The sequence below is a fragment of the Rhipicephalus microplus genome, chromosome 1, assembly GCF_043290135.1.
Source record: "Rhipicephalus microplus isolate Deutch F79 chromosome 1, USDA_Rmic, whole genome shotgun sequence".
NCBI lineage: Eukaryota > Metazoa > Arthropoda > Arachnida > Ixodida > Ixodidae > Rhipicephalus > Rhipicephalus microplus.
Genome location: NC_134700.1, coordinates 166169255 through 166196129, shown reverse-complemented (window position 1 = coordinate 166196129; position 26875 = coordinate 166169255). Strand labels below are relative to the sequence as shown.

At 48.8% G+C, this 26875-nt stretch overlaps 1 protein-coding gene across 2 annotated transcripts in view; it reads right to left on the bottom strand.

Moving 5' to 3' along the window:
• RhoGEF3 (Rho guanine nucleotide exchange factor 3) overlaps window positions 1-26875 on the bottom strand; it is a 439898-nt gene that overhangs the window by 332735 nt on the left and 80288 nt on the right. Inside the window, exon 1 of one of the 2 annotated variants that reach the window (XM_075887586.1) lies at window positions 9751-10035. The exons of the other annotated variant lie outside the window; for it this stretch is intronic. Within the exon in view, the coding sequence (XP_075743701.1) occupies window positions 9751-9789 (39 nt within the window). The 5' untranslated portion in view covers window positions 9790-10035. Of the gene's footprint in view, window positions 1-9750; window positions 10036-26875 lie in introns of those variants that run through there. 2 annotated transcript variants of the gene reach the window in all.

The window sequence follows — 26875 nt, the reverse complement described above, 5'->3', positions numbered from 1 at the left end:
AAAAAAAAACGAAGAAAGGCATCGTCGCGATAACAAGGCGAAAACAAAAAAAAATCAGAGGGATAAAGAAAGGCAGAAAAACAAAACACGCGCGCGGTAATTTCCGTTCAGACTCGTTTTCCAAAAGTCGGAGAACGCCGGGTATCGAGAGCCGAGAAAGGGATATTGAGTTTCGTTACCCCGAACACAGTACCTAACCGCTCGAAGTACGCTATGAAAAAATAGGACTATTATAAGGACGAAGAATTAAAAAGCTAGGCGAGAAAAATACGGCGAAAACCGGCAATCACAACCCGCTGCTCTCTAGGGCAAAGATGGCTGCGATCCAAATGACAGCTTCACACCGTTTTCTGAACGGCGTAGTGCGCAAGCGATGCCCGGGCTTCAATCAGAAATCAAGAAAACTTCAATTTGTAACAGCGTCCCGACTACGCGGTTTAACGGTATAATTTAACCCGGAGGTGAAAATTGCAGCGCAGTTTCCAGTTGGAGTATCGTCATCCAGCTCTCCTGCAGGAGAGATACATTGGGCACGTAATACAAGCGCGTCTATTTGAGGGCGTAGGAGGGAAAAACGAATAACGATAGGGAATGAGCCTAATCAAATGCGCCGCTGGGAGTGCAGATTTTTTTTATTCTTACGTAGATGCTATAGATAGCGAGATCACAATAGTAGTGTACGATAGAAATATATATGGTAAATTGTGCCTGAAATATGGCGACCATTACGTAACTTACGGCTTCACAGTTTCCTTATTTTTTCGGCATAAGCTGTTTAAGAGAGCCAACGACCTTCTAGATTCATGTCCGTTATTATAACAGAAATTATCTCTGGCGCCATGATTTGAACATCACCTGCGTACTCGCTTCCCAAAAGCCTCAATCGACACTTGTGGTTAATTACTTCGAAAATTACCACCCACACACGTTCGTAAATTGAGCACGCAAACTACACAAGCGATGTTTCCCTTAAGTTATAGCAAAGGACATGACCGGAGCGATTTGGAATACACACAGAACCTTAACTACACGGACGTGTACGAACCGCAAGCGCGCAATAAAACACTACCCACACGCACGCGTTACAACGCGTCAGCGCGTCGCGTACCTTCTCTCTACGCAAGTCCTTTCCCATTAAAAATGGATGGCGCGAAGCTACGTGCAGCTGCGCGTCCTCTGCCGCATACGTAGATGACGCGCAAGTGGAGGGGGCACGCCACGCACTGGCGCATTGTAACACGTACTTGTTGGTTAGGACTTCACGTTACCGGTTGCATAACGTAGCCCATGGTTGCAACGAGAAACCTACCATGCCGAGGGAAAGCACTGCGCAAAGTCGTCGCATATTCGCAACAATCGTCATCCATACGGACGTAAATAAAGGCTTGTAACTTAGTATTAGACAACTGAGGAACATTCTAATTCCGCGGGTTTACGCGCAGCGTCGCTATAGTTTTACCAGTGGCGTTATGAGGTTGCTGCCATTCAGAACAAGTTCGCGTGCGTGATGAACACAAAAAGAAGACACAAGACTGCGCCCGTGATGCTCTTGTAGAGATCAGGACGACCCATTCTGTATGTCATAGCAAGATATGAGGAGGATGAAAGAAACAAGCGGAAGAACAGGGAGGTAAGCCAGTTCTTAGACCGGCTGGCTACCCTGCGCTAGGTAAGGGGATTAAGAGATGATAGAAAAGAGATGTCATAGCAAGAGAGAGAGAGAGATATAGCAAAAAACTAAATGAAAGAAAATGCAAGGCATGTTATTTGGGCAGCCTAAGAAGAAAGAATATCACGCACTATCATCGGGAACGTATATTGTACGTACGTACCTCTCAGCCTTACGTATTACACACACACACACACACACACACACACACACACACACACACACACACACACACACACACACACACACACACACACACACACAGAGAGAGAGAGAGAGAGAGAGAGAGAAAGAGAGAGAGAGACGAACTAAGTATTGCGTTCTTTATGTACACCACTCCTAGAAGGAATGTTTTGGTAGGTGACTGCCTATTGCCTGTGGTGTGTCGTGTTTTATCATTTGTTTCGTAGCTGATCCAAAACCAGACAACATTCGTTATGCATTACAGCGCCGAAAGAAAGAGCAGGGCGCGCCACGGATGATAGCAACCGCCAACTTCTCCTGCACTCGCACATTTAATATTCGATGAGAAAAGATGCAAGATAAACAACGTGACCAAGAACAACCCAGCGCAGAGGTCACCGGACCAGCGAACATTCCAGAAATTCGAGGCATGCCGCGTCCCGTGGCGAGCGGAGCAAGTCGCAGAATGCGCCTCAGTGAAACACTCATCCGTGGACGTTTCTTTGGCGAGGCCATTGGTGGATTCAGGAATACGGGAAAAGGGCCGGGGTAAAGAGGGCTTTACAGGCCGAGCATTCGAGCAACAATACGCGGAAAAAAAGAAATAAATACCACTCGATAAAACGCAAGCAAAAACACACACAGAAAATAAGGGGCGAGGGGTGCAACAACGAAACGGAAAGCAGAAAGGACGAGCTGACCGGCCGGTGCAACCGGTAATCGCATTCGCGTCGCTCGGTGCGACCCTGTCTGTCGGAGGCGGAGGAGACCACCGGTTGCGCATTCCACGCTTTCGGCGCGGCGCTCGGCACACGGGCGAGCAGGACGGAAGGCAGAACAGGCGGCGCGTGCCTTTCACACAAAGGGGGCCATCCGCGATATTGCATTCTGATTCGGTGTGCCGAGATGCTTCACAGAGCAATGACCATGGTGTTTCGGGCTCCTTTTCTGTACGGCATACACAGCGGGCTGCTGCTTCTCGAACCGTATCATTCGGGCACTAGAAAAGGTCAGGAAGAAGCAACCGAGGTCACCGTATTACGAATGAACGATTATTTAAGATGGAAACCTTAAACAGCTCACGAAACACAAAATTTCGACCATTGGCGTTGGTGGCATAGGGCACGAGTGATGATGCTACAAATCGCCATCACGTGATGACGTGACCGCATTACGTCACAGTTCACGCACATTTCTTTTGACGTCATTAGGACGGTAATGTCATGCCACGTAACGTAACGCCACCACGTGATATCGCAGCTTGGTACAAAGTGGAACGATCACGGAGGCAATGTAAAACCAGGTGAGGTGCCTCCAATCTCTGAAGCAGTGCAAAACCACGTCAGAGCCAGCACTGCAAAGTCACGTCTTTTCGAACGGTGCCGGGCAGGGTCAATAAATCCGCCGAGAACGAGAACTCCTATACGTTAGGTGACGTTTACCACCACAGAGCCAGCGTTAGCAATCAATAGTAACGAATGGACAACATTAACCATTAGGAAGTTCATATTGACCAACGTTACCCATCATTTAGCTAAGGTTTGTCAATATTGCTTCAGATAGCGAGTGTTGGTAGAACGTCGAGTATGACGGGTCGAGGCCGGGCCACTGCACAAATCTTAAGTGAGAGAGGAAAGAGAGAAATAGATTCGCTCAGATACGTAATGGCATACACTAACGCGGGGAAAAGGGGCCTTATTTTCGGCAAAGCTAAGGGCTTCGCAAGTGCCCCCTTTTCCGCCCTCTCCACCACCCTAATAAGAAAGAAAACTGGCTGCGGTCTGACCATATGTGTATGCGCAACGCAGGTGTGAGAGAGAACATGCTTTCAGAACGTTCGAGCACATCAATGTAATGTTTCACAGAAGCACTGGAATGTACAGCAGCACCCGTCGAATATACACTGTTTGTAAGATCTTTGATTCCGAACCAAAGCGCTGACGGTACGCCAAAGACTGCGATAATGCGACTCTTGAAATTTCGCCACTGCTTTGACATCGAGGTCTACAACGATTCAAGAGCTCCAAGGCGTCCTGGTAAGCTGCAGAGACTAGCATCATCCCTTCGTACTTAAGACCACATCCAGAGGCGCAACACGTGCAAAGACGAAAAAGCCTCGACTCACAAATGAACCTTTCGTGTTTAGAGGGAGAAAAAAAAGTGAAGCAAGCAACATTCAGTTCAGTTGTGGCACAAACACTGTGCGCGCTCTACCTCACTTTTAGTAACAAGCATTCTTTGGGCACTTCGCTCGGGCGTATCGTTTGCTAACAAAACTACAGGCCGACGCGCCTACAAGAGCCACGTCTATTCCTGCCTCCAGACTAACGCGCTTCGACAAGCAGCGTTGCGCAACGCGATTTCGCGGTTACTGCGCAAAACCTTAAGATGCATGATGGACACGCGCGAGCTGTAGCACCACTTTCCACAAGCATTGTTTTTTTTTTTTTTCAAACGCGTGACGTGCTCACGAATAGTGCAAAAAGAAACAAGAAGAATGAGCCGCCCATCTTGAAACCGCGCGGGACCCGACGGTCGCCCACATAGAGCAGTTTCCAGGGACACGCACGAAAGCTGCAGACACAGACGTAACTTGCGTGTGTAACTTGCACAGGATCTACAGTATCCGTGTGCGTGGTTTGCCCCGATCCCGCGCGAGCCAAAGCAAACTCCGCGAACCCATCAATCTGCGGGCTTGACAAAACTAACAGCCCGCCGCAAGAATGCAGTATGTATACCGCGAGTGGATAAGGGAGTGCGTCGATACTATACGGTACCTCGTTTGTACAGTGTCTTCGTGCACAGCCTAAACAGCCTCACGAAAGAGGCCATTTTGCAACCGGATCAGTTAGTAGTGTGTTTGTTGGCTATAGCAATTGCGTATCTATGGATGTAAATGGTGAAAAGTGCTGCCGCACCAAATACGCCAAAGAAGGCGATTGTGAAAGCTACGAATAAAATGCTCACGAATTCGACGAGGCAATACACAGCAATATACGCGGTTATTAAAGTTGTCACGTTTGTAAGCTCACTGCATACTGTCAACATTGAAACCCCAGCGTTTGCCCGACACAGCTTTAACGGTAACGCATCTCTTATAGCGTAGCCCGGGTTAGTATGAAAAAACTCCGGGTTCGTAAAACACTCTCAGCTTCTTGCGAACTCACCACAAACGAGAAAGGAGACCTTGTTTCCCGACTCCCGATGAGCGGAGAAAAAAAAAAAACAAGTACGTTGGTCAATCCGTACTCGTAGAGAAGGTATATATAACTTGCGAGGTCATGCATCAAACTCGCGCTTCGGGCAATGCAACGGAAACAACCATTCAACGCGCATAGGACCACGAGCCAAGTGAAACCGAGACGCCATCCAGACACTGGCGCACGAAAAGTCCTTGACAGCCGGAAAACGTATACCCATGCCAGCGCCAAAAAAAAAAAAACAATGAAAAGAAACAGTGGGCTGAAATGGCCAAGCCTCCACATTCGAAGACCACCGCTTTTCCAAATAACGCGCGCTCGCGCAAACGTTGGCGGAAGCGCAGACATATGCGCTCCGTGCACTTTGAGTGAAATAACGGGTTTTAGTAATTAACAACATATCGCGCAACGCCTGCAGTACTCACGTTGAAACACGCTTCTTCCTGGTCCTTTCGCTTCACCGCAATTCACTGCTAACGCTAATCCGCTAGCCGCATTAAAAAATAGACGGCCGCCCACGTTTCGACATGGCCACCCTTTCCTCATTTTTCCTCTTTAATCTCGCCACACGACTCGGCCGCGCGCGGCCAGGCATCTCTCTTCATTAGCCCGCAACGCCCAAAGAGCGCGAGGCGAGGCGTTCCCACATCGCGCTAATGAGGGCTCCCTGGGCAGTACACATATGCGCCAACGCACTCAGAAACCCGCGAGGGACTCTTTATCCTACGCGTATATTAGGCGTAATATATACACGCGAAGCGGCCGGCTTCTACGCGCCGGTCGTCTTCGAGTTTTGCGTGTGCAGAGAGTGCGTGTAAGATGCACGATCGGCCGGACATTCCCTCGAGTCGGTATAGAAGAGCCGCTCGCGGCAAACCGACGCGCTAACAAGCTCGCCGACACGAGAACCATGTGTACATGTACGAGCGACACGTCACCGAGCGGTCAGCCGAATGCGGTCGCAGAAATGCTCCAACTCTGTAATATATAGCACAGAAACGGACGCCTTCACGTTGGCAGACCTATATAGTCCACTTGGCCGGGATGCAGTGCAGCCCTCAGTGGGTGCACATCGACCGGAGCAAGCTGTTCGCATGATTGGACGTTAATGCAGTTATCCCCCTCCTCCTCTGTCGCCACGCCGAGGTGGTTCTTCGCAGGTGTTTTCTGAACCGTCACCCTCCCTTCATTCTCCGTCTCCATGATTCGCTCGCTTCGTGCGAGCTTTCCGTTATACCTGGTCCGAGTGATCACGCAGAAGAGATAAACGACTATTAGGCAGGCGGTGGGGTACCCCGATAATGGTCACAACCATCGCACAAGTGCAGAAAGCAAGGCAGGAAAGTTACTACCGCTGATATATATGATTGATGCCGCGCAATAACAGGCCAAACGCAGCAGAACGGTCCTCGCGCGATTCGACCCATTCTATTTATCATATCCAAGCATTCGAGGCTATACGATAAGGAGCGCGGTTATATAAAGCCCGTGTTTCGCGACACGATTCGCCAAGCTAACTGACGCTTCCAGCGTCGTGAAGCGTATTCGTTATATAGCGAACTTGGCGATAGTCAGCTTATTTCATCAACAAATGAACATTCCCGGCATTCTCTATTCTTATCCAATCGTACACGGCGAGAAAGCGATAGTCAACTACTATCTGCGTGGCGTTACGTGCCCTAGATATTTACACAGCATCGTGGGAAAAGGTGCTCGCTTATTGTGCTGTGACGTCACACGTTCAGGCAGTGATCCAGACAGCGAAGGACGCCGGGAAGAAAAAGGGAAACATAATGAATCGCATATTGAAAGCTGTTCTGCCCTTTCATCTAGACTACGGTTAAGTCGTAGATATACTACTCCAAAGCTATTGTGAACAAAGTTCATTCTGCGAAACAACAGCGTATTGAATTAACTTGAAAAATCAGATCGGGAAAGCCTATTTATGCTGAAGCTTATATGTACAGAGTAAGCACATTATCATAGATAACTTGGAAAAACAGTAGCGGTTCACCAAAAGCTGTCACATACACGAACGCAACAGCGAGTTATTAAAAAGCTTACCCGAAAATGCTGCCCCAAAAAACATCATCAGCGGCCGTATACGGACGCACAACATTCAAGCACTGCTTAAGTTCCGAGATCTACTGAAATTTTAATGTGCCTGGACAAGCGCGCTACGTGGTTGATGACATCTTGCAAGAATAGCGGTGCTACTCGACGACGTGCAGATTGCTAATCAACAAAAATAGCACTACATAGAGAATGTAAAATAAAAGAGGATGTACACGCTTTCCTGCTTGTTCAGCGTGTATGCAAAAATATCTATACATGGGGGTGGGGGGCATTGTTTACAGTGCACGATTTATACGCTTGAAATTTTCTGCATAACTTGTACACAATGAGCACGCGCGCCATACAATTCTCTATGCACCACAATTTCGCTACTATTACTGATGCTGGAACACGCGTCAGTCATTTTATTCGACATTGTCACAATTTTCGCTGCATTCTAAGCTTTCATTTGTTTTCAAAGTCCTTTTTTTTATTTTGCGAGATAGAAAACCGGCGAAATTTCAATGAGCTTCATCACTTGTAATAATTCCGATAGAGTAATGTCTTCACATCACACAGAAATGGCTTTGCAGTGGTAGCAGGTAAGAAAAATGTTCGCGAAATAAAAAGAATTATGAACATCGTAGCATCGAGCGCGTGCGAGAGTGTGTTATATAACTCATGTTGCCGGGGAGCATGAAAAAAAAAAGGACAGCCTACACTTACGGCGCCAGGCTGGAACCATCAGCGGAGCTATATTGTTCGAAGTAGCTAGTAACTCCGAGCGCTTGCTACACATGCTAAGTTTTTGCTAGTAGTACGAAATATGAGTGCTAGTCTGCTAGACTTGACTAGAGTTGTCGCAAAAGAGTCACGAAACAATCGATCAATTGGTCGTTAACAACTCAAGCAACAATTAGAAAATATAGCGTGATATAATACACCTAAAGAAAATTACATATATACACAGTATGTGCTGCTGTTTTTTTGGGAGTCGCCATTTGCTACAATATGACTTTCTGTAAAGGTGGACGTTAATTTTTGGGGGGAGTCACACGACTCTTAGAAGAGAGTATAATGCCACCCAAATAAAGTTCACGTGTCCTAAAACAGAGCCATACGTGCGGCGCGTTAGGACGCCCAAAAAAGGCGTCAAATCGCTCTTGTTTCATTCTTGGCGCAGGTACCGTCAGTCACTCAAACCCACTCGGCAATAGCGGTCAAACCTCGAAAAACGCGTACTCTAGAAGCCTCCGTATATCGCCCAACAGTCTGCGCAAGCGAAACGGATGAGAACATCACCAACGGCCGAGCGAGCTCCTGACGTGCGGCCTCGTTCAAAACTAACCGCCGACCTAAAATACGGTAGGAGGCGCCTACCGTATACCACTCACACCGAGACCGAGTCACATCCCACCCCACGACGCTCCATGGGAGCGGCCCAGTTCAATCATGCGTAGTGCCATCCGGGCCAGTGCCATGGAGCGCCTGTACATCAATAAATATGCCCACTTATCGTTATTATTAGTTCATATATAAAGCTTTCAAAGCATTACAATCTACGCAAAAGCGTGACTGTGTACAGTGCCGCAGCAAAGCGAAACAACAGAACTTCCGTTCAGGCGAGTTGCTGCTTAACTTGCTTAGGTACAAATGACCTTTATTCTCTATATACTGCTCCTCCTTTCGAGCCACTATTTCGTGTCAGATGGTTACCACCCTTCTATCGGTTATGGAGTGAGGATGGGTAAAATTCTTAGCGCTCGTCTATACGTGTACCTTTTCGTCCTTATCCCAAGTTTTCGCTAGAACAGTTATCGTTACGTTCACGTCACACAGTTACTTATTCAATGCGCCCCCTGGTAACGAGTGATGTATCCTCAAAGGAAAAAAAAAAGGTTAACTTGGACTGCACGAGGGATGCAACTTTACAGAAGCGAAGCAGCGTCACGAAACTCCGCGTTAAAAAGTTGTTAGACGTTGAAGCATCTTGTGCACTCACCCGCAATGAGATTGCTACTAACATTCACGCAGTAAAAAACAAGTTTCCCACTAATTCGTAAACCTTCAGTAACAATGTGGAAGGCAAAGTGTTCGCAAAGTAAAACTTGTCTCGGCAAGATGCAATGAGTGCAACAGTCGTCCAAGCGGTTGTTGATAATGATAATACAGCTACTTACGAAGGACGAGCCGATTTCTTTATGCGTCACTTCCTTCTCTGAAAAGCAGGGTTCGAATCACACCGAGAAAAAAAAAGTAAGCATACTATTAATGCGAGTCAAGAGCGGTGCGCGTGCTATAGCGGGCCAACACCAGAGCATGCACAGCGACATCAGCGTGCATAGTAAGAAGTGGGAACTTGACTGTATCCAGGTATAGAAGAGAACTTGTCAACCCTGTCAACCATAAACTCGCCGAGCGAATACGATAGCGTCTTTCAATTGAGTCGGCAAACAAACGAGCGAACTACATGCGGCGTCGTGTCGCGTTGGAAAACTCCAGAATGCAACTCAACCGCCCGAGCGCCTGCGAAAGTTAAAAGCCTATCGCGCAGCTAAGGCGACGCGAGGTGCGACGCACGGAGATAAGGGACTAACAAAAAGAAACGGCTGCTAAAGCAAACAAACAAGTCGTCAGGCTCACCGAGCTCGCCGTCGACGAAAACTTCGCTCGAGGAGTCATCAGAAGAGGCACGACGTGGCACCGGAGGATCAGAGGGCAACACCAAATCCACTTCGCAGCGTGTCAACAGATGATCAACGGAGCGCAGACAGCCGTATACACTCGGGCGCAGCACGGAAAGGTGGGCGGTGAGAACAGCCGAAATTGAAACATTGGAAGCCCCACGAAGCCGTCGTTCGTCAGCGCGAAAAGTTTGGCACGGTGAAAAAAAAAAAGCGGGAAAAATATATTACGAGGTTCGGATTTCAGTGAGCCCACGCGAGCTACACTGAAGAAAAACGAAACGCAACAGAAGAAGGGAGTAGATACGAAACCACGGATGAAACGCTAGGTGACAGCGACGGGGGAGCGCTTCATCCTTTGGGCACGTCAACCACACTGGCGGGGCAGATGAAAGCAGCGTCAAAGACGTCGCACGTCGTTGCCCGTCGTACCACCTCCGAAAACGCAAAACGACACAACACTATCGCCACCACTGTAGCAGTAACAGCTCCACGTCACACACACACGCGCAAGGCGCAACTATGCAACGAAATGTGCCACGGAACTACGGACACGGGCGAACGAAAAAAGAAAAAGTCAGGGTCTCGAGGTCGGCGGGAGGTCCCAATGAGGGACGGAGACGCGACAAAAACAATCGAGCTGGAAAATGAGTCCGCGCCTACATTACAACCACTACTGTTCGCGCCAACGCCAACAACAACAACAGAGCGGGAGGACCGTACGGCACCGAACGACGGCGAGGTGAAAGCACGGTGTAAGCTACTACTTCTTACACCGTGGGTGAAAGAGGAAGAGGTGAGAGGGAACCAGCGAAGAGAGAGCGGGAGAGGAAAAAAAAAATAAAGCGTGCCAACGCGTGCGCGACCCGGCCTGTATGTAGGAGGAGGCGGCGGCTAGAGATGACTCGATCGTCGTCACCCGTTCCTCGCCACGGTCCGCTTCCTTCCCCGAGGAGGAAGAAGGACGAGCGTCCGTCCCACTGGGGCGTGCATTCGGTCCTCGCAGCGCAACGAGCAGACAATGCCCGCCGCAGGACATCCAACATCACCCTCCGTCAGCGGAGAAGCTAAGGGGAGCGGCGAAAGTGAAGTAATAGAAGGTGGTAACCCTCCGAAACTCGTCGTGCACGCGTCGTCGCCGGAACCCGTGGAGTGTGGTTCCTGCGACGCAGGGCGTGAGGAAAGCAAGCAGCGGGCCACGCAAGGCTCGCGTGTTATGCGCGGCTGCCCGAGCGAGGACCTGTCGCAGCCACGGGAAGACCTCGCCCCCGCGGAGGAGAGGACGGGACGGCAATGATGAACGTGCCTTCGACGGCATGCTCTAGAACGCGTGACGCGACGAGAAGCACTGCACGGTTGTCGCGTCGCTTCGCCGGAACAAGGAAACCTTGCCTCCCCTTTCCCGCCACCACCATTTAGACGAATAGAAAACAAAGGAAATAAAAAAGAAGCAAGCTAGTAAACAGAACTCACTTTGCCATCCTCCGTGACCAGTGCGTGGGAGTGGCGCAGTGTCGCTGCGAGTACGTACTAAACGGGAAGACTCGGAAACGCCCACCTCGTTAGCAATGTTTTTGACGTTCTGACCTTCTGTCATTTGGCGCACTGAAGCGACCATTGAGAAGAATTCGTGCAGGCTAAAGTAGGCGCCTGAACTAAATGTTCATCGGCTTTGACACTGACTCCTATCAGTCGTTGCTTGTCTGACTGTCCTGCCATATTGTGCCTCAACCCAACAGTTCACAGCTTTATTCTACAGGGGGCTATAAAGGAGGGGGGGGGGCGCTCCCCTCTCACACTGGTCTCATCTGCGAACGTTTATGTGTAGTGTGTACTAATTCATGAAACGCCGCATCGGCGCAAGTGTAGCATTTCGAGCAAGTAAATAACATTAAAAATCTTATCAGGGACGCACGGGAATACGTCTTGATTCCTACTTAAACAAGAGAGAACAGATCACCTACACAAACGCAAGACCAACAGCAAGACGAGCGCCATTAGACAGCCATGAAAAAAAAAACAGGCCTATACGACGTGTACTGAGAAAGACTACTTATCCACACGAGAGTGTTGTATCAAGGGCTGTATACACGGGTCCTTCGTTTGAGAGGTTCTGTATACATCGTCGGCACGCTTTGAGAACGACCAGCGCCCACGACTATCCAGGCACATTATAAGGTCCAAGCTATCCCCAAATCGGCCGCCGGCCTCGCGAACAATGAGATCGGGCAAGGTCCTCTAATTGCGAGCGCACGTGGGCGCCAACAGCGGGCGAGTATATATGCGTACGCACACGACGTCAGAGAATGAAGGTGTGGGCGTATCAGACGTCCGGAGCGAGAGAGGAGGACGGGAGGTCCTTAGGAAATGATGAAGAAGGCGCAGTGGAAACGAGTATTGCGTCGGGGGAGAAACAGTGTTTCACAAAATGACCGCCGCACGAGCACGCATGAGAGCGGCGAAGACAAGCGCTTTGCGCAAAGCGCCGCGGGTGTCTGTGTACTTCACCATTCTAGGTTAATGAGGTCGTTTTAGGTAACGTTACATTTGGGCCAATTTAAGCCTACGACGTCGTTATATTGAGTCATGATCTGATGTGTGAACTATATACGTCTATTCTGACGACGTTTGTAATAATTGCCACATCACGTTGTTAACTTCTACGGCATCCTCACGGTTTAGGGATCAATTCACCCAAGACTGAACGCAAGCAAAGAGACCCTCGTGAGTAATTCGATCCTGCGATTGTACGCGCCGAAACGGCGATATGGTTATCGCGGTTGACGATTATCGATACGATTGTCGAGATATGATCGTGCGTAGTGCTCGAGGGCTCTTGGGTGTTATCGCGTTGCATTGCGATCAAGTACTGCATAATGCATCCTGGGAGCTTCAAAGTCCGCGACGTGCATCGATGGAAGTACTTTTTTCTGGGTGTCTCCTCTCGAGATACCCAGAGTAGTAGTTTTAGTAGCAGATTAGTAGCAGTAGCAGATTAGTAGCTACCCAATTAGTAGCTTCGTTCTTTATTGTGCTTCTTTTAATATGGCACCAAAGCTGAGTCGTCATCATCATCTGCAACCTGACTATGCCCACTGCTAGGCAGATGCCTCTCGCACGTTGCGCCAATCAAGCCGGTCCTGTGCTTTCTACTGCCACGTTATACCTGCATGCGAACTTTTCTTCCACTGCCCATCAGAATTTCTGTTCCCCTCTCACAAAGGGAACAAACAGTGGTTAGGAATATCAGCGTTAAAATCAAGAAGAAGAAACGGATAAAGAAACGGGCATGTACATAGCGCGTATAGGCAGGATAACCGGTTGGTCATTGGGAGTAGATATGCACATGATGGTTATTGCACTTCGCCCTTATCGAAATGCGGCCGCCGGAACCGGCAATCAGATGTACACCCTCGTGATTAGCGTGCAACGCCACGAACACCATTATCGCTACTCCGCCGCGTCTATTTGGTTTCTTTCTTTTAATTAATACATAAAAAACGGAATACAAGTTATTCACATGATTGATTGATTGATTTGTGGGGTTTAACGTCCCAAAACCACTTCTGATTATGAGAGACGCCGTAGTGGAGGGCTCCGGAAATTTTGACCACCTGGGGTTCTTTAACGTGCACCCAAATCTGAGTACACGGGCCTACAACATTTCCGCCTCCATCGGAAATGCAGCCGCCGCAGCCGGGAATCGAACCCGCGACCTGCGGGTCAGCAGCCGAGTACCTTAGCCACTAGACCACCGCGGCGGGGCTACAAGTTAGTCTCAAAGCATCACTACAATCAAAAGTCCGCCGAAACATATGCCTCAATAAGTACATACAGACAGACAGAAGCTGAATTACGAGGCACACCGCAGTGGAGAGCTGCGAAAATTTCGACCACCTGCGGTTCCTCAACGTGCCCCTAAATCTCAAAGTACACCCGTGTTTCAAGAGACACGCATGGCCTCACGAGCTTACGAAAAAAAGTTCGCGCATCCGGCGTTCTATAGGGGCGCGCGCCAATTTCTTCCGCTATACTCAACCGTTTCCTTCTCTTCCGCAAGGACACCATCATACATAGAAGAGGAAAGGTGCGCGAGCCACCCGCGGGCGTCAAACAAAACAGCCGTCCCGCCGACAGCACAAGGCCGAGCCGGAGGCAGCTGCGGCCCACTGTCCTTGCGTCGTCCACGCATACATTTCGCGCGGCAGCCAGCCGAGACGAAGAACGAAAAGGATTGCGGCAGCACCCGTCCACAGCTGCCACCATCTCGGCTGAGACATCAGCGTTCGGGATATATATTGCTCCGATCTCAGTGTGTTTGTGCGAGCCAATAGACTTACGCGAGTATGCGGAAGGAGGCGGAAATGTTGTAGGCCCGTGCGCTCAGATTTGGGTGCACGTTAAAGAACCCCAGGTGGTCGAAATTTCCGGAGCCCTCCACTACGGCGTCTCTCATAATCAAATGGTGGTTTTGGGACGTTAAACCCCACAAATCAATCAATCATGAGTATGCGGAAGATAGGGTGTCTCGAATAGCACGCAACACGATTATTTTTAAAGGGGAACGTACTTATGCGAAGCATACCTAGAGGGCGTATTGTTATCAGTATGAGTACTAGCCACTACTAATTGATTTGCCGACCCCTCGCATTCGACCCGTCGCAAACGCATCAGGAGACGACTCACCTGACAACGATAACGCATACGCGCATAAAAGCTCGCGCATCGGTATAAACACTCTGAATCCACGTCACTCAACGATGGAGGTCGAGTTCGCTTCGAGAGCCTACTGAAATACGGCGACTGCGCGGCAATAGCAGACTATCGAGAAAGCAACGTGCAAGCGGCTGTTTCGTATTTTTTTTTTCGTCCCTGACATCATCACAACCAGCCAAACCACTGAGCGAGCCCGCCGGAATTCGCACTTTCGTTCGACGTCGCGCCATAGTTTAGATATCGGTAGGTGCGCCATGCGGAAATTGACTTTGTTGTTAAAGCACCTACTATCTGCGGAGCTTCAGACTTCGCCAGAACCGTATCTGTACACGGAAGACTTTTAGAGACAACAGTGCTGCCAGTACCACTGCACCGATACCAAGGCGAAAGAAGCAAAGAAAGCAAGCGAGTGCATGTACATATTTTTCTGTTAATTCACAGAACAGCTCTTTGACATATATGTATATATATCACGACAGACGCGTCAGAGCTAGATAAACAAGTTGAATTCACGCATGAAATATAACAAAGGAATTGAAAGAATGGTCCTTGTAACCGCCCTTGTATTCCTCTCGATGTTCCTAGACGCCGAAAACGAGCGTGCGCTTGCAGATTGCTTAATTTATTTTTCTTTTTATGCATAGGAGTAACTGCAGCGATGACAAAGCTATATTCACGCACGCAGGCTACACCGCAGCACGGACAATCTTGTCGCTACGTCGTCATTATTGAGCGCATAGCTATACCTATAACAATTATGCTGCGAAGGAGCGCATCAACAAACAGACTGCTTTGCCATTTCAGAGCAAGAAGAAGTTAGTTTGCTTTCCCTCGTAAGCTCTAACCCCGTCTTTATACAAAGATGCTTATAATCGCCGCGATGCCAAACGGTCTGCCAAACCACTCCCGAGTATATATAAGAATGCAATACATATCGGAGCCATAAGAATGGCTGTGCGCACGTCGTCATTATGCGGTCTCGTTGCACTATTCTTAATGGTTCCCGCGGGCTCCGTATTTGAGCGCGAGGCATGCGACGGAGCCGCGGGTATAGCTGACGTGTACACAAATGCTGCACGCGTAATCGCGCCAGCCGGGGCTATAGCCTTCAATGTATCTTTTAAGAGGGCGATTTCGTGTTGGAAGGTCAACACAAAGCGCAAAACACCATCTTTGTGCATGAATTCAACAATTGGCACGGCCAAGTGTTGGCATAGCTATTATGTTAATCGCCACACCGTTCATCGAGCTCAGTCAGGGCCGACACTTCTGCCTCGCGCGATGGCTTAGTTCGATGTGTCTTACGTATACATCTATATCTCGCAATAGTATGAAAGCAAGAAGTTCGCTAACAATTGCGCCTTGATAAACAATGCTACAGGCCCGTTTATACACTGTATACGATGTTCGTGCACGTTAAAAGAACCGCGGCTGCACGGTCGACACGGAGTCTCTCACAACCCGAGCCACTTTGCGACGTTAAAACACGTGAACAAAACCAAACCACATACCATTATGCCAAGCTTTTCACGGTCACATTTAGTGATTGCAAATGCTCGAGGAATCCGCGGGCACGAACCCTATCGTGCGGCGCCACGACGGGCTCTACAGTGAAGCGAAAAAGCCGAAATAGAACGCAACGAAACGCAATGCGTTCAAAAAACAAAGTACGCTAATCACTGCACCGTGCATTTTATTTCCTTTTATGGCAGCAGGCCGCGTTCGCTGATTGCTGAGTCTAAAGACGCAACAATTTCGTGCGCCTGCTGATGAGAACACCGAGCTATACATATATACGAATGCGGAGAACATAAACGCTACACGAAAAAAAAAATGTGTGTGTGTGGGGGGGGGGGGGTTCATTCGACTCATTTCGGGGAGTGCTGGCTAGCCGCGTATATGACTCTTTTTAAAGAGGCACGTCAACTCTCTTTGGGGATTATTATATACTCTCTTCTGGGAGTCGTGTGACTCACAGGAGAGTTAACGTGTCTCCTTTAAAAGAGTCATATAAGTGGCGAATCAAGAATACGCGAGGAATATCACAGATACCCCCCCCACCCCCCACCCCCTTTTTTTTTCTTCGAGCGTGCAAGACTCGCTAGCCTCGATCCATACCACAGCACGCTATGCGTGAAACACAACCCAGCGCTGCTGAACTGACGATCGCGGTTTCGGTCTCTAACGCGCCGACGGTGTGCTTTCATTGGCCAAAAAACAAAAGAATTTCGTAAACGTTCGTGTACCAACTTTCGAGCGCGCATACCAGGCTGAGAAAGCTAATCATTCTGCCCAGGCACCAGCAAGTGCACAGTATCGGAAAACTACACTCACAAACTAGTGTGGATGCACCAAAATTCCTGTGTAAAAAACGATGCGTTTCCAATGACGGGATCATGCCGAGGGGAACCAATGCCCACGCGTCCATACGCGTAAAATGAGGCAAGCTAAAATGAAGTAATCTAACCACGCGTCGTTGACCATCGGGCAGGGAAACATTGTTGCCATCAGAGCGCATTCACCCTCTGAGACGTCAACGATTGGTGAAAGTACCACGAGCGAGCCGACATCCGCACAGGCTACCACACTACAGAGACGTCTTTCGTAAGAACTCGGAACCTACATGGGCACATAAAGAACGCGATTATAGGGACTTTTCGAACAGCGCACCGCAAGCCCTTGCGGTGCGGTCGCTGCCACTGCCCATACGTCGTAACGCGAGCCGCCGTTCGCGCTTGTGGTTCAGCCGCCGAAAATCTGAAATAGCGTGCGGCGGGTGCGGCCCGCAAAGTGCTGGAGTCGAGGCTATAGGGTGTAGCTTACATGCATTTTAGTTTTTTTTGGGGGGGGGGCGGAAGGGGGGGGGGGCTAAAGTTCTTAGATTTTTCCCTAGAGGGTGGGTGGGGGCAAACTCTAGTCTAAAACTCATATGGCGCCCGCAAAGTCTTCTAACACTATCTTAAAGCTCCCTAATAACCAGTGTCCCACAATGTCATGCACGCTATACGCCTGCCAGACGCATACAGAGAAGTTATCGCGTAACAACAACAAATACTAACGAAGAGCAAGATACAGAAGAAACGCCGAGGTATCCTGGGCCGCAAACATTCGCGACGAGGCCAACGATGGAGCTTTGGCAGTGCGCGATTCCGCCGCCGTGCTGAGTAGCGCCGGAATGTGCGATGGCGGCAGATCGACACACGTAATGGCGACGGGGTCAGGAAGGCGGAAGGCAGCAGCAGCATGCTATATAGCCGACACACACGCATCATCGGTGGTGGAGAAGAACAAAAAGAAAACAAGTGGTGAAAAAATCTAGAGCGCGGCAAAGCCGGCCAACCGGAACGCCCCCCATCATCACTTGGTGGCGATGGTATGGGAAGAGGGAGGGACGAGTCGGATGACTCTTTTTTTCCGTCGCTCAACGACAGCGCCATTTCCGTCTATGCTGCACGCAGAACCCGCAGTGGTAGAGCGCGCACATCAGTGCGATATGGCTGCAGCAGCCGACGCCAATCCTGCGTCCCAGTACGCGCTATTATTATACCTGTACACCACAAGGCACGAAACAGAGGCGCCAAGCGAAGGTAGCAAGTCGCTCTATACTTTCGTGGAGTAGCGTTAGAAAAAATATATATATGGTGTATACCTAAGGGCTCGTTTTTCTGTGGTTTGACACAATATTGATGAGATCTAACAGACAATAACACAGCATCGAACGCGTTATTCAAAGGTCATAGGTTCGATTCCTGCTCACGGCAATTTATGATATATATATATATATATATATATATATATATATATATATATATATATATATATATATATATATATATATATATATATATATATAGAGAGAGAGAGAGAGAGAGAGAGAGAGAGAGAGAGTCCCTGTACGGTTATGATATACCTCTGACCGGTGACAGAAAATGAAGTAAAAAAGATTAAAAGGTCACAGCTACGTTACATAAAAGGAAAGCCCGCCAAGTTTCAGACCTGTTCGATGCAGTTCGATGTATATACGTCCCCTCGTTGCCCTGAACACGTCTAAACAATATTCGAGTTCTTGTCGCACGTCATAAAAAAAAACGTCTGATGTAACGGAGTGAATAACGACTATCGTTTCCTGTTTTATACCATTACTATCGTAATGTGGTGGTGCTTCGTCGTACACGCGACAATATTGACGTTGCACTTGGGTCACGAATCGGAATTAAGCAAGCTACGATATACACTGGACCTTCAACTGTATACCACCCACATCTCGAACTTCGTGCACGGGCCGATCCACTTCTGTGCATAATGTGCCACGTCATCATCTGTGCCACGTCATCATCTGGGTGCGCACCCTTTTGCGCATTCGAATAATTTCACATTGGAATAATTTCACAAGTTTGGCGGACATTTCACATTTCTCACTGGTTTGGTTGCTTTCCTCCGACCGATCAAAAGTTTCACGTGAATTTAGGCACTTAGTGTGTGTATTGACGATGAAATGAATTTACAGACTGCCGAAAATTTCCAACTTTACCCTATTTTTTTCCGTATTTCAAAACGTATTTTTTTTAAAGACGCAGCCTCGGCGAAACGTTAAACCAATAAAATATGCAATATTTGTAAGTGTGCCCCTTCATTTTTTTTTCAATTGCACGCGTACCGGACCTGCCAAATTTCATTTTGAATTGTATATACCTACGCACTCACAGGAGCCGCACAGAGGCGCTCCAGATTAGGAGACAATGTCGCCCCATTGGAGTCTCTCTATATATAATGTCCATTTTCTATTTTTCGTCTTTTCTGTTTGCCCAACATGCGGTTCATTTTACCCACGACACGGCCTCTTACATAAACGACAACCCGAAGCGGACAAAAGAGCAAAGCCGACAGGTACACATCGCATAGAAAATTACTTTTTTTTCGTTGTTTAAAAGAAAAAGTTTAAAAGTTTAATCTCGGTTGTCGCTGAAAGCAGGCTTATCTCGAAAGGGCAGGTCGACTTTCTCTCTCCGGTCATTCGCTTCACGCAGCGGCGCAATTGAGCGGCACAGCGGACACATTTCTCTCGGCCCCGCCGTCGACGTTTCGGGAGGACATCGCGGGAGGCCCTCATATACCTGGAGTAGGCGGTGCTGCCCGCCGCTGGTCGACGCTGCGGGAGGCCGGGAAATCGAAGCGCGACCGAGGAAGTCCCACGACGTGGGCTCGAACCAGCCGGCGGGAAACGCGGCGAGCAGCATCGCGGAGTTCGAGCTCCGGAGCTCGGCCGCGAAACAAGTCCTGCTATCCGGCGGTTGTGTGGAAAAGCGAACCTACCTGCAAGTATAGACAGAGAAAAGAGAGACAACACATTTAGACATTCGTTGATTGATTAAACGAGACGCAAGAAACTTTCCGATATTGATTTGTTATTTGATAGACTTATTTATTTATTTATTGAATCATTCAAAAATCAACCGATTGATTCAATACGACAATGCGTTAATTCTCATTACTCTCATGACAATGCAATAGAAATCGAAGGAACCCACCTGTGTATGATCGCTCATTGAAAAAAAAAGACATTTGACCTCTCAGTTTTTTTTTTTCTTTTGCGAGTCCCGACTATAAGCACGGTCATGACTCTATAAATATACACGTTATTTTTCTTAAAAATAATTGCGCTCTCTTTAGACAAATACCGGAAGAAGCGACACTAATAAAAAACTAATCTGCACCATTGAAGATGGGGCTACAGATGGAATGCATAGCTCCACATGTAACACAAGCAATACCAGAACAGCCAAAGTAGAGATGAGAGCCAATAAATGGAAACACACCACGTAATCAAAGAATGCAAAATCAGGAATAACGTGACTCAGTCAGAGAGGCTGTAATAAACTTAGAACTTCAAACCACCCGCCGTTGTATAGTCCGGCGGCTAAAGTGTTGCGTTGATGAAGCATTCCAGACGCGGGCTCGAATCCCGCCCGCTGCGGGAGGACTTCGATGAAGGCGAAGTGCAAGAACACCCATGTACGTGTATTTAAGTCATATTATACTATTATTATTTTTTATGTATGCAGTGGAATTCAACGAGGAAGCTGTATGAAGTGTGGAGATGCGCTTTGCCTGCCCTTGGGCGAGGCTGGCGACATGGCACGAAAGGAAACGTTGATTTGTAATGCAGTTGCACCCTCACATACCTTTTCCCCACCCTCGCTATGCGGTACTATACACGGCTATGCTATAGGCTTTACCATCCCCCTATTTATACCCTCGTTCTCAACCTCACACCCCTGTTTCTAAGCTGCACATGACTACGATGGCTATGTCATGAACGGTTTCGGCTGCATGACGTCACACATGGCTAAGCTATGCTTTACACTCTCCCTCATTTTCTTCCTCCTCACCCTCACTTTCCTCTCTGGCCCCTTGCTATATGACTATGCCATACATGTAGCCTGTGTGACCCCAAGCGGCCACACGACATGAGAGGAGCTGAGAGCAGATGACATAACCCGGCGAGGCTGGCGACATGGCACGAAAGGAAACGTTGATTTGTAATGCAGTTGCACCCTCACATACCTTTTCCACACCCTCGCTATGCGGTACTATACACGGCTATGCTATAGGCTTTACCATCCCCCTATTTATACCCTCGTTCTCAACCTCACACCCCTGTTTCTAAGCTGCACATGACTACGATGGCTATGTCATGAACGGTTTCGGCTGCATGACGTCACACATGGCTAAGCTATGCTTTACACTCTCCCTCATTTTCTTCCTCCTCACCCTCACTTTCCTCTCTGGCCCCTTGCTATATGACTATGCCATACATGTAGCCTGTGTGACCCCAAGCGGCCACACGACATGAGAGGAGCTGAGAGCAGATGACATAACCCGAGAGACGACAGTCTGACCAAACGAAGTGCGTCGCACTTCAAAAATTAATTCTGTAGGAGACCCTAACCCTTGACCTGGGTAATCCTTGACTGACTTGAGTCTGGTAGTGGTACTATAGCACGTCGTCGTTCATAGGCCCGGATGTATTCAACGGGACAACCTTGTGTTTCGTCGCGCCACCCAAGATGATCTCGGAGGCCACGTAGGAAGAAGCTCGCAGTTGAGATCTGCGCCACCAGGTGCCGCCCCGATCCCAACTACTCAAGTTTCCAATGAACTCGATCAATTACCACTAATTATGCTAATGGTTGATTGGCTTTCATTTAAGTAAAAGTGTCTTGCTCCGATATTACAATTATTTAGGTATTTAATTATTTAATTAGTCTGCAGCTATAAAAACATTTCCAAGATTTCTACCAGATTATTCATCCTAGCATGTGTAATTTCAGTCGCGATAGGCACTTCTGGCATCAATGCGTGCAATAGCTTCTAGTCGATGCACACAAAGAAAATCCCAGGATCCGCGTCATAGAAAAGCTTCGTTCTAACGACTCCACGCTTCAACTCACCCATTTGTATCGTTATCGAATATTCAAACGCTATATAGTATATATCGACATTTCGAGGTCGAGTAAAGCGATACGGTCACAAGGACAAACAGACGGTACACTGTAACAAATCCACGCAGGCTCCGTCATCACTTCAATATTTCGGTCAAGAACGATGCTCATCGTTTCTAGTGCGTTATCTATTGAAATCACGGGTTTGAAGTCATGAGATTATAAAAAATATTAATAAAGAATAACAGGAACACCATCAACTCTATCATCTTACAGTGCAGAGACAAAATGTAACCAGAAAAGCGATTTGGTTGGTCGATACGGAAGCGACACTACCTAGTTTCAACTACCCCCTTTCTCTCTCTCTCTCACACACACACACACACACACACACACACACACACACACACACACACACACACACACACACACACACACACACACACACACACACACACTGAGTAAAATGAGAAGCGACGCTGCGCTCGTGTTGTACTCGCCCGCGCGCGAAAACTGCGTAGTTAACGGAAAACCACTTTTCCGCCCCGATATCGAGCGCGTTTCCGTCAACTTTGGGAGAATCTGCAACACGCACTGCGCAGCAGCACAGCCCGCTTTTGCGGCGCCGTCTATCCACCAACGCCTACGGGATAAAAGAAAGAAAGAAAGCGGCCGAAGACGATCGAGAGAGGAGGAATCGGTGATACCGATCTGAATGGAGGCACGTGCATACGCTCCTCTTATCATTGCCTCCACCGACGGCTGCGAATGTTACCGCAGCCGCTTAGACACATCTCCGATCCGGCATTGGAGCCTGTCGATGTCAAACGAAATGAAGGACGCGACGAAGGCGAGAGTTGTAAGGGAGGGAATCGAACAAAAGGAACGGCGAGATATGCCAACGCGCCCGGTGCGTGGGCGTCGGCGCCGAGTAAAAGTGAAGCGGGGGCGAGAGAAATCGGCGGCGCGCATCGCGAAGCCAGTCAGCCATCGCGAGGTCAGAGCGGAGCCGATAAAGAAGCCGCGGCAGAACAAGCGGTGGCCCGCTCGACTATACACGCAACGCGGTTAACGGGATGAGATTAGACAAAAAAAAATGGAGGGCTTTTGCGAAAGCATAGGCCAATCGGAACCGGAGAAAGACGAAGGCGCGCACGATACAAGTACAATACAAACCACGCGGGCTGTAGGCGATCTAGGGGCGCGATATTTCGCTACCGGCGGCTGTCGAGATCGTGCGGGCTTTTATACTATAGTGCATACGAAACCGCAGCAGCTTCAGATCTGAGGCAGCGATACACGAGCAAGACTTATCGTGCGTTCAGCGGTATACTCTGTTTCTTCACCGCCGACCCCGACGGGACGGCTCGCGCAGACTAGCGAGCACGTGATCTCTCTAATTGTTTAGTCGGCTTTATGCGGAGTCGCGGCTGTATGCATTCAGCCGAATACAGTATTTTGACAGTGGGGCATTGTCACTGTCAACTACTGACGCCACTGGGACTCGCACATACCGTTGACCTGACTAAAAGGCAGTATTTCCTTTTCGAAAAGGAAGGCTCAAGCTTATAAGACGGCACTGCTGTTGCAAAAAAACTCTCCGCACTATTGCCCAACAACCACCGAGCCCGTGCTGTGCTCAGCGGTTGCTCGGCAACGATGTGGCAATTTTTTTTGCGATAAACTAAAAATAAATTAAGAATCTGTGTCACCAGCGTAGCGATGATTGCGATAGCAGCGATGACTGCGATAGCAACAATTTGTAATGTTGCAATGGTGATGCAGCACGCGCTCCTTTCTATTTTTGTTACCTGAACATCACATGTGTCCATGGTGCGTTGTGGAGATGACTACGTGGTCGTTAGGTGGATTCTGTTTTCTTTGTTTTGTATTTTTCTCTTTTTTGTCAGATACTGCCCAAGTATATATTGTGCGGTTCTAGCAAATAAATCTTGTTGTAAGTCAGTGCCGCTGTCTGTCTCCTTCTTTCTCTTGTCCCTCGTTATTGGCGCTGTTTTTTAAGTGAATCACACGTGTAACGCTGCCTTGCGCGAACCACGCCCAAACGACTGGGGACTATCTAGATAATCTTATAACCCTCCGAGGAGATTACGCGCACAACGCGTACAGTACACTATCTTCTGTAACTTACGCGGCCGCTATAGCGATAACGCTGCAATCTTCGATAGCACATGTATGAATGCCACCGCACTTTGCTGCGTGGCACATTATCGACGGCTGCTCGCTGCTATCAATCTACAGCGTCTATTGCTTGTACAGCGACGTTTCGTTTTCCGGGCGCAGGTTAGCCCAAAACAGCGACCGCTGCCTTTGTCGACTTTACGACTCCGCAACAATACGGAGGCTGACAGCTAACTCTTTTGGAGCGGACCCCGCCGCGGTGGTCTAGTGGCTAAGGTACTCGTCTGCTGACCCGCAGGTCACGGGTTCAAATCCCGGCTGCGGCGGCTGCATTTCCGATGGAGGCGGAAATGTCGTAGGCCCATGTGCTCAGATTTGGGTGCACGTTAAAGAACTCCAGGTGGTCAAAAGTTCCGGAACCCTCCACTACGGAGTCTCTCATAAATCATATGGTGGTTTTGGGACGTTAAACACCACAAATCAATCATCAATCAATCTTTTGAAGCGGGGTCAGCCGTTCGGCGGCACGCTCGACACACACGCGCCTTCTGCCGATCTTGTTGTTGGCATGTGTGACCACGCAGTTTCGAAGCCAGGTGTCTTTTTTGTTCGCGTGTGTTTAATGTTATTCTATCGATGAAGGTGACGTAAAATTGCTGAGAGGTTCCCGCAATGGGTAGAACATGCTTTGTACTGAACTGCCGTTCTGGCTATCGGACTTGTGCAGAGCGTGTGCTTCTCTTCAAAGCGCCATCTGAGAGAGATCGTAGGCATAAATATGTGAATTCTCATAGTAACATCTAGACATGGACAACCGCATTGCTTTCGTGTGTTGTTTATGAAATACTTGCGTAGTTCAAATATCTATATGGAGGAAAAACTCCATTGCTCTTGTGTGCTTGATATGAAGTAATTGCGTTTTTCAAATAATTATTCACACCGCGTTCACATAGAACAAATGCAACTATGGAACAACGATTTCCTGCATGAATGAAGACAGTGATGCGCATGTAAAACGTTTCTGGTTTAGTAGCTATCCGCTTTTGATAGAGGGGTAATAATTATCAGGAGGGGTTTACGTGTCAAAACCACTATTTGATTAGGAAAGACGCCCTAGCCGAGAGCTACTGAATAATTTTGACCATCCAGGGCTGTCTCAGATGCACCTGCATCTGAGAACGAGGGAGTCCCTTACGTTTATCCAAAGTGAAATATTTTGATGGACTAGTACGCTGACTAACGCTGTTTTCAATTTGTTTTTCTTCACATCGAGGAATGCTGTGAAAAGACAAATATATAAGTACAGGCGAGCGGAACTTAGCTTTGAGCACTCCTCTTTCTCATCCCGACCGCGGTGGTCTACTGGCTAAGGTACTCGGCTGCTGACCGGCAGGCCGCGGGATCAAATCCCGGCTGCATGTCCGATAGAGGCGGAAATACTGTAGGCTGTAAAGGTCGCAGGAGGAAGTTCGCTGATGGCATCATCCCACCGCTGCCAACCAGTTGTAAAGGTTGACGAAAGAGGAACGCAGGAGGATACGGGAAAACAAAACATGGTTTATGACATTATTTACACATATTTACAGAAAAGAAGGGATAGTGGTTTCACAAACCACGAGCGTGGTGGTTGAACACTACATAGTTTAGAGCCCGATGTCCAGCACTCCGCCGCGTCGTTTTATGCCCTGTCGGGCTCCTCCTCTCAGAGTCGAACACCAATCACGCACACACAGGTGAGGGAGGCGAGCATGCAAGGTCCACGTGAACACTGCACAATGGGTGGCGCCAGCAGGGCTCTTCCGCGTCGTGTGTGTGCCGCCACTCGAGAGTTCCCACGATCCTGGCAGCATACTTCAAAGGGTCCGCCGATTTTGTTCGCTCAATTAGCGGGGTAATTTGCGGTGGCCGTTGGTCTCCTCCAGGAAGGTGCTGTCTCTGTTGGCCTCTCTCGAATGGTTAGCGGCGTCTTGGCGACACGACGTCTCGCCCTCCGGCTAGCACGTACAATGCCCGACGAGCATAGGCAGCCGGCCGGTCGGCTTGGTGATTGGGGATCAAAAGGGAGCGCCGCTCCTCTGTCAGCTCCGGCGCCGGCCACGCCAGCCCTCCTGTCGCCCGATGAGTCGATGAGGCCATCAGTCACGCTGCTGCTCGAAGGGACGACCAAAGGGTCCGCACTTGAAGGACGGGACTCACCTCTGCCCGCCGCCTGGTCTGGATAATCACTCAAATACTTGACAGCGTCCGTCAGACTTGGCGCCGAAGGGATTGAGAGACGAATCCCCAGGCCAAACCTAACAAGGCTTGTGTGCTCAGATTTGGGTGCACGTTAAAGAACACCAGGTGGTCGAAATTTCCGGAGCCCTCCACTACGACGTCTCTCATAATTATATGGTGGTTTTGGGACGTTAAACCCCACATATCAATCAATCAATCCTCTTTCTAATCTTCTTGTCCGCTTCCCTAATTCACCAGTGTATGGTAGCCAACCAGATGTCTTTCTGGTTAACCTCCCTGCCTTTTCCCTTTTGTTCTTTTCTTCCTTCCCTCCACCCTCCCTTCCTCTCTTCCTCCCTTTCTGTCTTCCTTCCTTCCTTACTTCCTTTACCGATCGATCTATGTTGACGAAGTTCACAGCCTACACAAGACATTTTTGTGCTAATGAATCCTTAAAACGTGCCCAAGCTTTATATTTTCATCTGAAATTACAAATTTCTTTTGGGCTGCTGACCCGCAGGTGGCGGGTTCAAATCCCGGCTGCGGCGGCTGCATTTCCGATGGAGG